Consider the following 13,190-nt stretch of genomic DNA (forward strand, 5'->3'; position numbering starts at 1 on the left):
CTTTTTGAAATTGCCCTACTGCCTCGGTTCTCTAACCAACCGAGGCAGAAAGGTTCTGTAAACTTAGGTCTCCTTGGCCTTAGGTATCCTTTCTCGGGAGCCTTGGGTATCTCCATTTTTTTTTCTCTTCATCATGCGATGGCGGCAACTTATTCTAATTCATCTCAAAGATTTCAGCTTCAGCCATGGTGACGACTTAGTCTAATTCAGAATCCTAAACCCAACAATCATTCATTACTCCCTTTCACTTTACCAAGGCAAATGGCTTCGTCACTCGCACTCCGATTCAGATCTCATCTTCTTCGCACCGCCTCACTCCTCCCCTCTTCCCTCCTCCGCCCTCCATTCCAACCCCTCGTCGCCTCGCAGGGTTTGTGGTGATCGTACTCAACAACTTTCAAGACCCGTTGGTGTTCTACATCACTCCCACAAACGCGCTTGAAAAGTTCGTGACCAATCCCTCCAAGGCGCGGTTTCGGTTGGAAGGCTTGGTTCTCGAAGGCAGTGTGGTTTACCCGGCATCGAAGCGGGAGGTGGAGTTCGTCACCACCGATCTGATCACTGACATCGTGGTCCGGTACGAGGGTTCCTTATCGGATTTGTTTAGGGAAAGGCATTTCGTGGTGGCGGAAGGGAGCGTGAAACCGTTCATGGAGGATATCAAGCGGTTGAGAGGCTTAGTTCTCGAAGGCAGCGTGGTTTACCCGGCGTTGACGCCGGAGGTGGAGTTCGTCATCACCGATCTGATCACTAACATTGTGGTCCGATACGAGGGTTCCTTGCGGATTTGTTCAGGGAAAGACATTTCATGGTGGCGGAAGGGATCGTGAAACCGTTCACGGAGGAGATCAAGCGGTTGGGAGGCTTGGTTCTCAAAGGCAGCGTGGTTTACCCGGCGTCGAAGCTGGAGGTGGAGTTCGTCATCACCGATCTAATCACTGACATCGTGGTCCGGTACGAGGGTTCCTTGCCGGATTTGTTCAGGGAAAGGCATTTCGTGGTGGCGGAAGGGATCTTGAAACCGTTTACAAAGGAGATCAAGAAGGAGGTATCGACAAATAACGTGTTCAAGAAGGCGAGGAGATTAGAGTGTTATTTTTCTACCGTGGAGGTTCTCGCTAAGCACGATGAGAAGTATATGCCGAAAGAAGTTGTCGCTGCTATTGAGAAGAATAAGAAGATTATTGAAGAAGTTGTCGCTGTCAACGTAGCAACGGAGGTACCCAAGACCATGTTAAACTCGCTTTTAGTCGCATCAAAGCCAACAAACTCAGTTTCCTCACTAATTTGTAGAGGGATAACCAAGAATCAATCCAAGGACTCAACTATGATTAAGCTTCAGAGTATAAAGTTAATTCTTGTAATTATTTACTACTTAACTATAAAAACAAGGTGGGGAAATAGAAAATGAAGCAATGAAATTAAAAAGAATAAGAACATTTGGTTAAGGAAAGAAAGAATATGAACTAAAAGGAAAAATAAAAGAAAATTGAACTCTAATATACCTAAAACAGAAATAGAAATTAAACTAATATTAGAATTACATGCAACTAATATGACTTAAAACTAAAACTGGAAACAAGCAACTCAAAATGGAAATTTAAAAGCTAAACAAATCCTAAAACCTAAACGAATATACTCATGTATGAAGTAACTGAACTTAAATGTTGCAGACACATATGTACAATCTAAGATAAAGAAAAATCAACAAGAAACATCTAGAACTAATGATCAAAAGCAAAGAATCAGGGAAGAAACTCATGAATCAAAAGTCTAAGCACTTGTAAAAACAATAACCTACATTATCAACATCATTATTATCATTCACAAATTGAACTTTCTCAAACAGAAACTAAAGGAAAATGAGTCCTAAATCCATAACATTTCCAAATAACAGTAAATTAAACTATGAAAAAACAGTACCTAAATTCTAATTAATTGAAAGCAAAATAACAAACTCACAAACAGAATTGAAGTCATAGGTGAAATGCACATTGGAATGAATAAAAGAGTGCTTAGAGCTCTCAGGAAGACATCCTGATAATATGAATCCCAATCCAGGGTATTCTAAGTCATATTTCAGAACTTTAAATTGACTCTTTCCACTAATTTGTCCAACCAATGTTCATTAACCTATTCATCAATCTAAAATTCACAAACAAATGAACTGAAGCATAGAACAAAATTTAAATATGATATACACTAAAAAAAAGAAATTCGGATGAATCTTTATACATTGGACTCTTCTCTATCTCGAGAAGACATCTCGATAAAGAATGCTCACTATGGAGTCATTCAATTCCAAAAGAAATTGCAAAGATGCAGAGAATCAGAGTCCAATTCATTTTCTTAGAACATAACAATGGCAGAAATCAAAAAACAGTGCACATAATCAAAACAAACGAGAATACGAATTTGAACTTTATTAATATGAAAAAGGAAAATTACAAACACTTTACCAGAAATCACCGAATGAGGAGCTCACGGATTGTCACGGTTCCATGAATCTCATCAGCGAAATCCAGAATCAAGAACAATATCCTACTCTAAGAAAAACGAATAAAACCCTAAACTCTAGAATGGAGAACTGTAAACTGAAAGGGTAAAAAGTGTGTGAAGAAGTGTTCTCTATATCTCCTATTTACATGGTGAAAGCCCTTTATATAGGGTCGAAAACGAAAAGAGAAAAGAGAGAGGAAAAGTAAAGAAAGAAACTTGATTTCGACGCTTCCTGCTCTTGATCCAGCGGCCACTTTTCATTTGCTTCGAGCTTGCGTTTCCAGCCATTCGATCCTCTATAACGGGCAGCTCCGATTAGCTTCTTCCTCACCGATCATCTTCTTCAGCACGTGTGCAACTTCGGTGGAGTGGCACGAGCCTCAGGTAAGTGATGTGCTCCTCTCTTCAGCTCTCGCTCTGCCCTAGCTTTGGGTTTTCTCCAAATGAAAGTGCTCGAGGGAATTCTTTTCTCCCAAATGAGTGTCGAGCATTGGACCCCAAAAATTGCAGGTGCTTAAAACTCACCGTTTCACTAAAGTACTGCCCAAGTCCAGGTAATTTCACCAACAACCCAATTTAGCGTAACAGCCAGCCCAATTCATTCTTCAAGCAGTGTTAGAAGCAAAAAAAAATGCCAAGTGTAGCAGCATTGGACTATTTACTTCCAATCAGCAGACCAATAGGCCTAATTTCATTACCAATCCAACATCTTTAGCGGCCCAATTGTTGCTCCCTGCTGTCCAATAGATTCAGCCACAAAACAGCCCAAAGAGGGATCAGTGCCCATTGTTTCTGCTGGCTGTTCAAGCCCAAACCAGATCCAATCTAAAAAAAATGAATAAAAGAGTTAGAATGCAAATAAGAAGAAATATTATGAGATTAAAACCTAATTAAAATCAAACAATTTTTTATTAAAAGAATTTCAGAAAAATACTAATTTCCTAATTATTAACAAAGATTAAAAATTACATCTAAAAACCTATTTTTAACTAAAATTTTACAATTCTAAATAATTAAGAGAAAAACATAAAACTAGCCTAATTCTAAGAAATTAAAAACTAAAGAAATCTAAGAAATGATTTTTAACACAGAAAAATATGTAAGTCTAGAGTGTTACCAGACCACCTAGTTGGATATTCACTATATTGATCAATTTTTGAAATTACAGATAGAGTGTCGTTACTTTTTAGAGATGAGGATGGATTAACTATAGGAGATGTGTTTGTGTTGGATGGTCAATTAGACGTGGGGTTTATCTCCATAGCCAACAAGCTCATCTCAAAGTCCATTAAGAAAGGTGAAATCTTTGTGTTCCTGAAAGGTTTGGTGCATTATTAGAAGAACAATGGAGATAAGCCTGCTTCAGTTCTTTCTGCTTTCAACAACCAACTTCCTAGAACATTTTCTGTAGTTGCAGCTCTACTGCCCAAAAACCACTCTACTGCTTCGGTTCAAGTCACAACCGAGGCAGTAGAATCCGAGATATTGCCTCAGTTCATCAGGAACCGAGGCGAAATCCTACCGCTTTTTGTCTCGGTTTACAACCGAGGCAAAAAGGGGTAGACTTTTTACTTCGCCTATATATGCCTCGGTTGAGGAACCGCTGTCTGTGGGCAAAAATAACTGTTGTCATTTCCTTTGACTGCACTAGTGATAACATTAATCATTATCATTTTATATTACTTTAATAACTAGGGACATTTTTGGAAATCTTCAATTTTTACTAATTAAACAATTTTTTTATGTCACATCAATCAAATCTTATACTAATTTTCACAAACTTTACTTTTAAATTCATCTTCAATCACCTCCAAATACACCAACAATCAATTCACCTTCAAATCCCTTCAAATTTATTCACTCACCTCCCCAAGTCAATCTTGTAAAATGAACATGTACAAGTAAGTTCTTAAAAATAATGTTGAACCAGAATTGAAGAAATATTATTTATGTATTATGATTTTATCTTGAAAATTGTAATAATTTGCCGGCACAGGAATTTAATATGATAATCTGGCTATAAAAGACGTAGGGACTACAACACAAAAAAAATCATAACTAGTTATAGCTACACCTATATTATTGCGAGTCACAATTGCTTGGCATATATAGGGAAATAGAGGGACAAAGATGATGACATCGCCTCTACAAGTTGCTAAATTTGACAATTGACAACGCATGAGTCAATTTATAGCACAGTGATTACTCTACCACTTTCGACTTTCTTCTGTAAGGATAACACAGTTCCACAAATAAACCTTTCACTGTTTCCAACCAAACATAAACATCGTTGCCCTAATACATTTTCAACATTCTGCAACATCTCCCATACCTTTATCTTTATACAATTGTTAATTGAAACCAAAAAAACGACATAGGATTAATTTCATAGTATTTTTGTAATAAAAGTTGGAAGGAAAGAAAAGAATATGGAGATATATATGTTGCAGAGTGGACGTGGAAGGTTTTGTCGTACTGGGAAAGAAACAATGACCTGTAAGGGAAAGAGAGAGTGGCATGCTAAGTCATTGGTTAATTAATGGGATGATGAGGTCACAGGCACATTTATTCTAACAGTTAACGTAACGTAAGAGAAGAACGAAGGTGTGGGCTATGGCTACTAGTCAACTCTCTTGAATATGAATGAATCATTTCTTTTTGTTGCTTTGTTTAGATACTTGTCAAGCTCCTTCCCACAGCCCACGCCACTAAGATTCCAATCATCATCCACTTTTAGGGCTGTCACCCTACCACACGTCCTACAACCATGTCATTCATCACACATCTACAACGATATAGTAACCCTAAACCCACAAATATTTTACGCCTATCCCTTCAAGCAAATACCACACTTAACAAAGCATTTATAAATTTCGTTTTCGTGTCTTAAAGTTTAGTGGGTGCCCCACATGAATTGAAGTGACCATGGGATTGTTGAACCTAAATTTTGTAGGCCCACGACAAGTTCACACTTATAAATTTTTTGGTGTCACCACTTGAAAATTTAGAAATGACTTGTATCTGATTTCCATGTTAAGTTGTGTGCTTTACCATTCCAATTCGCATCATTTATGTCCCTCTTTTGTCAGGGAAAAGCCAAACTCGACACGTACTCATACTGATTAATTTTTGTGTTACGTACTAATCACAATTTTTTATTTAAGTATAAACTAACTTTAATTAATTTCATACTGATTAATTTATTTGTGCCTACACAAACTCTGATTACATGTCACATTTGTGCATCTGGCTTGTGCTTAGAATAGAGAAATGTACAGATATAGTGTATTATTAGACTGAGGCCAATACCACAGTTCCTTTGGTCAACACCTATTAAATATTTTCAATAATTCTGTTCTGTTCCCCCCTTCTTCACTCTTCTCAAAAGTTGAAAATTAATGTACAAAATTATTTTATATATTCCCAAAACTGATTTTTCAAAATATAAAAAGGATAACAAATGGCGAAAAACGAGCAAATAGAATTATCCATGAAAAAGGAAAAAAACAATAAAGAATTATAAGCATAATTCTTCCCTTTTTTTCTTTAGCCGTCACTAATTTTTGAACATAAAGTTATTTTTATATCAGAAATTTCAAAATGAACAAGTCTAATTATTTAGATCCGTTTCGTCGATAAAAATTAGTTACAGAATTTAATTTGTCTCGTCTGACGGATTGGCTCATTGAAAACTATATTGTTATTTTATAAAAAGTAATGTAAATATATAAATAATATAGTCTAAAGAATTTAAATTTTTTAAAATAAATTAGCATTGCCAACAATATATTTCAATTGTTTCAATGTTAAATCTTAAAACTTCTATAATCAAAACTTTAAACATATTTTTTTTTAACTTTTTTTTAAAAGGACATATTGATTAGTAGACAATATGATTGGTAATTTTATATATAGGGCCATTAAAATGAGAGTATTGCTTTCTCTACCATCGCCAAATATTCTCTGCACCACCTCATACCTAATTTATCCTTGTATAAAACGGATGTCAATATCCATTTCACCTTTAATGGATGTTGACACCCGTGAACGGATATTGACATACAGATGTTGACATCCATTTAAATATTTTGACTTTTTTTTTATATTTTAGTTTATTATTTTTATTTTAAATTTTATTTTAATAATATTTTTTATTTCTGTAATATATTATAAAAAACAAAAAAATTAAATATTTTATAAATTAATTTCAAATATAAAAAAATTTAAATAATATTTATATATTAATTTAAAATACAATAAATTAATAAACTAAAAACAAAAAAAACCTTAATGGATGTATCGATATAGCACATCCGATTATAAGTAATTATATAAAAAATATTTAAATAATTAATTAAATAATAATACATAAATTAAATTAATAATAATTATTTTATTAAATAAAATAAAATTAATTTATATATAATGTAATAAATTAATTTATTTTATTTAATTAAATAATTATTATTAATTTAATTAAATTATAAAAAAATTTAATTAATTAGAATTAACGGAAGCGTCACATCTGTTGAAATGTTTTTTTTCTAATTTTTAGTTTATTTAAATATTATATTTTAATTAATTTATAAATTATTTAATTTTTTATTTTTTTATAATGTATTATTAAAATTAATTTTATTTTATTTAATTAAATAATAATTATTAATTTAATTAAATTGTAATATTTTTAGTTAATTATATTCAACGAATGTGTCATATTCCGGTGGCCACATCCATTTATGTTTTCTTTTTTTTAAAATTTTAGTTTATTTAAATATTATATTTTATTTAGTTTATACATTATTTAATTTTTTTGTTTTTTTATAATATATTACGTAAATTAATTTTTATTTTATTTAATTAAATAATTATCATTAATATAATAAATTAATAAACTAAAAATTAAAAAAGAATTATTAAGTTTAAACGGATGTAGACACATCCGTTGACGGATGTGGAGAATTTTTTCTGTAACGAATGTCGACATCCGTTGAAGAATAGAAGTGGGGTGGAGGATTTTTTAAAATATAAAGATTAATTTTGAAATTTAAAAAAAAAAAATGTAATGATGCAAGAGAGTAGTCTAGGATGTAAGGAGTAACCCTCTTAAAATGAACGGTACCAACTGATTTGGTAGGCTTAGTTTTCAGTTAAATAAAGTGGGTTGGGCTTGGACAAAAACTAGTATGGACCATGGCCAGCTATAACAAGTTGCTCAAAATAACTATTCTCTATATTTGTCTGTCAACTCAATTGATTTTTCTTTCATGTGCCTCTAACATTAGCTTTTCTAAGTTTGCGTTGGATTTTTCAGTGATGTAATAGTAGTATAAAATGATATTACGAATAAAATATTTTTTAGTAAAAATTATTTTAAATAGTAAAAAAATTTTAATAAAATAATTAAAATAATATTTTTTTTAGGAAATTTAATTTTTTTATTTGAATATTATTTTTTTAAGAATATAATTTAGTCATGTAGTTTGCTATTTTTATAGTTATTATTACTATTATTATTATTATTATTATTATTTAACTTTTTTTACCTTTTATACAAGAATATCTATCTATATTACTGTTTTTTTACTACAGACCCACAAAGCTCATAACAAAAGGAAAGTGAATTCACTCTGACAATTTTATAGGTACGTGAAGGGACACAATCGTAAAAGTATATTTCACCACTCAAATCTTCTCACCCTTGATGAGATGAAATACTGAGCTTATTCTCCAAATATGGTCTTTTCCTCTCTCACAAATTAGTTGATACGAACGTGAATGACATCGCAATTCCGTCTCACAAAATTCCTGTGTATAGTACCATCATCGCATGCGAAAGAGACCTAATGGATCATGGATTTAGGGCACTCTCCTACAAAACCTTAAAATGTTAAAAGTTATATGAACACAATAATCTTTTTCTTTCCTAACTAATCAAGAGCCTCGATTCACTACTCTTCTTCAAAAACTCTAAATTAATGGTTTGTTTGATATTTCTTTTAATGTTATCAACTATAAATTTTATAGTTGTGCAAATGCATGAATGAAATCAAGTAAATATAAACAAAATACAAGTTGAAGCAACACTACGAGGAGATTTTGATTAGTGGATATTATTGAACAAGGTAAGATAGACATATTGTTTAAGATTGTCATGTTATATATGACATCAATTATCTTGTGACGAAGATTAAGTGGATCAAGTTGTCCAACTCGTAATTGAATCGTAACGTTTGAACTGTTACAATCTTAATATAAACTATATAACTTTGACATAGTGATAAACATTTATTCAAGAATTAATATCAGAACTGAATCACAAGTTTCTTTTCCAGTGGAAATTTTTTAAAGAGGACATTGATGCAAGTTGCTTTAATTCTCATGATAAAGGCCATGTGGGTCAAGTCATATTCAAAGTCATATTTTGCTTAGGTTCTATTTTTGATAGTATCTCCATTATAGTTTCTTCAACACACTCAACAGTAATATACAAAAACAAAAGTCTTCTCAAATTTAACATTAAAGAAAATATCCCAAATTCATACATTTGATGGATGTGTTCGTTTCTCTTCAATAAAAGAAAATTACAATAATTAAGAGAACACAAAATGACCCAGTTCACTCTCCACCAGCATCAACATTCAGTGTTCATTACCTAACCCTAAGAGTTCCTGAAATTGTCAAACATAATCGATCTTCTCAATTAAGAGTAACCTTGCTTGTATTTGCGAAAGAGCTCATCCGTTTTGGTATTCCTAAAGGCAAAGCAGCCAACCAAATAGACTGCAATTAAAGCAACAAGAGTAACGATCAAGATCACATTGGCCCTTCTCCACTCCACCCTAAGGGTTGCCAACAAACCAGCTTTGCATGAATCACAGTTGTAACAAAGTTGTGCTTGGTCGTTGCTCCATTTCATGCAATCCATGTCTTCTGCCGTGTTGATGGGGCTGATCCAATACGTCGGATTCACAAACGTGTAACCGCATTTTGTTGGAGGCTTGCAGCACCCTGACTGCATCAGATCAAAGTACAAAAAAGAATAAAGGTCAAAGCTGAAAGAACAACACGTGGTGAAGAAGATTATGTTTTTAATTTCAAGGAATTAGTTAAATGGGATGTTATTAGAAAATGAGAGTTAGTTTATTTAGTTAATTACCTGAATGGGGGTTAGGTGTGCGTTGAAGAAGTCCTGCGCCGTTCGGTAGCGTTGATCCAACTCAGCACATATATTTGACGACATAAGACACCTTCTAACGTTGTCCCATCTGTTTGAGCTTCGTACTCTTCGACGAAGCCAAAGTGAGAAATCATCGATACGATATTCCAAGTAGGAGCGATTGGGTTCAATGTTGCCATGGCCTCTGAGGGTGACAGCATAGGTGAAAACCACCAAGCTAACAAGCAACAGAATAAGCACGAACATTGCAACCAGGTAGAAGACCAGAAGCGAAGGGATTCTCCAGAAGGCTCCTAGAAACCCTGCCAGAGCCACTACAAGTATGAGAACCCCCAAGATCATGACAGGCCATTGAAGAATTTTGACGCACGAATCTGCTGGCTCTGTTGTTAGCCAGATCCCTGCAGCAATGATTGGAATTGAGAGAAGTACCGCAACGAAGTTGATGGCCCCTATCACGTTGTTGCTGAGTGCCATTATGGTTATAATTACAAGGATGGTATTTGGTGGGGTTTGATCTGAGGTTTAATTAGATATTAGTATAGAGGAGTCATGCTTACTAATTAACCCCACGTGAATTTGTTCCTTACCTTCGATACTTGCATGTTTCTTTGGCAAAGTTATAGCATTTAATAATTGGGTTTTTCATGTTCAGGTCATATTCTAGGAAGACTTTTCGGAAAGGAATACCTTGTACATTAGTGCAAAGGAGAGAAAAAGTAGACAGCCATGAGAGCAATGTAGGTCTTTTGGACAAATAAGAAGAAAGAATCCACTCGTCCTCCTGCCTTTGCAACAGGGTTGTAGCTATTCTATCTTTTGGTATTAATATTTTATTTCAACTTTTTTAGGTGCATTACCTTTAGAAGTGGACTTTAAGCTTAACTCAATCCCACAAATCCGGCTTGTAGGGTGAGGTTTGCGCCCACTTATAAACTATGAATTGGTCTTATCTCTAGTCGATGTGGAACTTCCAACACCTCCATCACGCTGAGGTACATTTCGAGCGTGAGATTAGACATTTTTAATGGGTGGTCCAATAGCGGCCCGATAGTGGGTGGAACAATATGCCCAGCAAACAACAAATATCTCTAGGATAGGCTCTAACCATGACTCTGATACCATGTTAGAAGTGGACTTTAAGCCTAACTCAACCCCACAAAACTGACTTGTAGGGTGAGGTTTGCACCCACTTATAAACTATGCATTGACCTTCTAGTCGATGTGGGACTTCCAACAATTACTGTCGAAATTCTTAGTATTAAGTTACACATTATTCTTGGCACCGATAAGTTACAAACAACACAAAATCATAACAATGATATCTCTGTTACCCCTCTCAAGGTGGCAGGAAGATTATGAAGACCTGAGAAACTTAATAAGATTTTTATTATTAAGAGCCTTGAGAAATTTTGAGAAACGTGATACTTTTTTATAGCTAAGTCAAGTATTAGAAAGATATTGACATGAAGGTCAGTATAGTATATTGATTAACAATATTGGTAGAAGAAGAAACATTTTATAGTGGAAAAACAACTTTTTAACGTGTATTATACGTTTCGGTTTCGAAAAAATAGAAACATATCAAAATGCGATGACATTTTCATAGTTTTGGTGAACTTATATGTCTCGATTCAATGGGAATCAAAACATAAAAGGTATTGCCTCAGTTCAATGAGAAACTAAGGCCTAAAACCCTACACAACCCACCTGCCTCCTCTGCAAATCAAACTTTTTGCATGACAATTTTTTCGAAAAAGGACTACCGCCTCGATTCTTTGACCACCCGAGGCAAAAGACCATGCAAATCCCTCAGCAACCTCGGATATCCACTGACAGAGTACTAAAAGGAACATACTACCTCGGTTCTGCGTTGAACCGATGTCAAAGGTCTTACCATGCAGCTGATAACTCTAAAACTAAATGTTCCATTTCCATTTTATCAACTTTATTGCCTCGGTTCTCTCTAAACTAATACCATAAGGTCTTTCAGTCTCGGTTTAACCGCGAGCTGAGGCCTATAGTTTGAACATATTTCCAAAATTCCATTTTCTGAAAGGCTTAAGCATCGGTTGGAATTATAATCGAGGTGGTAGGGGGTTTATTGCCTTGATTTTATACTTAACCAAGGTAATAACATTCTTTTGGGTTACATTTACAGAAACGTAAAATAGTTTCTTCTCACACGAACAATCTTTCTTCTTCCCCCACGAGCATAGCAGCCACCCTTGGGTGAACTGGGTTTCGTTTCCCCTCCATCTTCGTTCCTCCAGCACTGGTCGTTGTCGTCGTCTCCATCATTCATCGTCGTCATCGACACCTTTTGTTCGCGCCGCCATGATTGTCCCTTCTCTTGGCGCTGCTGTTCTTCTTTGCGTGGTAAGTTTTTTAGACCTTCTCCATTTTTGTCTATTTTTGTTTGTGTGTTTGATAGTAAATTGTTATGGGATTGATATAATGGTGATAGGAATAGCAATGGTAGTGTTATTTGTTGATGAGAATCCATGCAAGGGGAGAGGGGTTTAGCCATATGAATTGTAAAAATCTTATGATAATGTAAAGTAGTGTATAAAAATTACTTATAATAAAGATTAAACTCAAATATGTTTGTATTAAATTGGTTGAATGTAAATTGGTTTATAATTTTGAATTACGGATATAGAAATTAGGATAATAGAATTTTGAATTGTTTGTATTGAATTAGTTGATAATATAAATTGGTGTATAATTTTGAATTAGGGATATAGAAATAAGGGGAATAGAATTTTAAATTGTTTGTATTAAATTTGTTGATAATGTAAATTGATGTATAATTTTGAATTAGGGATATAGAAATTAGGGAATAGAATTTTGAATTGTTTGTATTAAATTGGTTGATTTTGTTATGAAATAAACTTGAAGGTTAGAAATCATGAGACTAATTAATATGTTGTTTGTTTTTGTTCAGATATTGTATTTTTGTGGTGAGGTTTTATAGCTTTTTAAACGCAGACATTCTGCATTGTTGACCGGCTTTTGATGCTCAGAGGTTCTTATTCTTAAAAATTTTCTATTCATATGAACATGTAATTATTCCTTTTCTTAAATATATTGTTGTTGTAAATTAACCTAGTTTCCCATTTGAGATTCAATACAAAAATTATTTACTATCTCCAAAAAATTTTTGAACAAATGTACTTTTTACAAATGAATAGAGAGGAGATGGTAATAATAATTTACAAGTATTGAATTTTGAATTGTCCGGTTGAACAGAATAATAACTTATTCATAGTTTATTAATATATATAAATTTTAACGTACATGTCTTACATTTTATGAAAGTTTGCAATTATGTTTTTTTATTAATCTCTGATACATATTTGATTACAAGAAAAATCGTTATTACCTATAGCCCTAATATGTATGTAAGCTCAAAAATTCGTATATAATATGGTGTTACATACGGATTACATACGAATACAAATCCGTAATATCTGTATGTAAAATGGTCGTAAGTAATGTTACATACGAA

At 33.6% G+C, this 13,190-nt stretch overlaps 1 protein-coding gene and 1 pseudogene across 1 annotated transcript; one reads left to right on the forward strand and one right to left on the reverse strand.

Moving 5' to 3' along the window:
• Positions 1 to 261: 261 nt before the first annotated feature.
• LOC124837967 (uncharacterized) lies at positions 262 to 4,062 on the forward strand (annotated as a pseudogene).
• Positions 4,063 to 8,987: 4,925 nt separating this feature from the next.
• Positions 8,988 to 10,258, reverse strand: LOC124837970 (protein TORNADO 2-like). Its single transcript, XM_047313464.2, has 2 exons — positions 9,659 to 10,258; positions 8,988 to 9,514 (listed from the first exon to the last, which is right to left on the reverse strand). Exons 1-2 carry the CDS (start codon positions 10,154 to 10,156, stop codon positions 9,203 to 9,205), a joined length of 810 nt encoding a protein of 269 aa, XP_047169420.1. The 5' UTR covers positions 10,157 to 10,258; the 3' UTR covers positions 8,988 to 9,202.
• Positions 10,259 to 13,190: the final 2,932 nt, after the last annotated feature.

This window comes from Vigna umbellata, chromosome 1, assembly GCF_029865625.1.
Source record: "Vigna umbellata cultivar VRB3 chromosome 1, Vumbellata_1.0, whole genome shotgun sequence".
Taxonomy (NCBI): Eukaryota; Viridiplantae; Streptophyta; class Magnoliopsida; order Fabales; family Fabaceae; genus Vigna; species Vigna umbellata.

Coding starts and splice junctions, on each gene's coding strand:
- LOC124837970 (XM_047313464.2), bottom strand. CDS start 10,156: ATGGCACTCAGCAACAACGTGATAGGGGCCATCAACTTCGTTGCGGTA. Junction 9,515..9,658: donor CACACCTAACCCCCATTCAG/GTAATTAACTAA, acceptor GATCTGATGCAG/TCAGGGTGCTGCAAGCCTCC.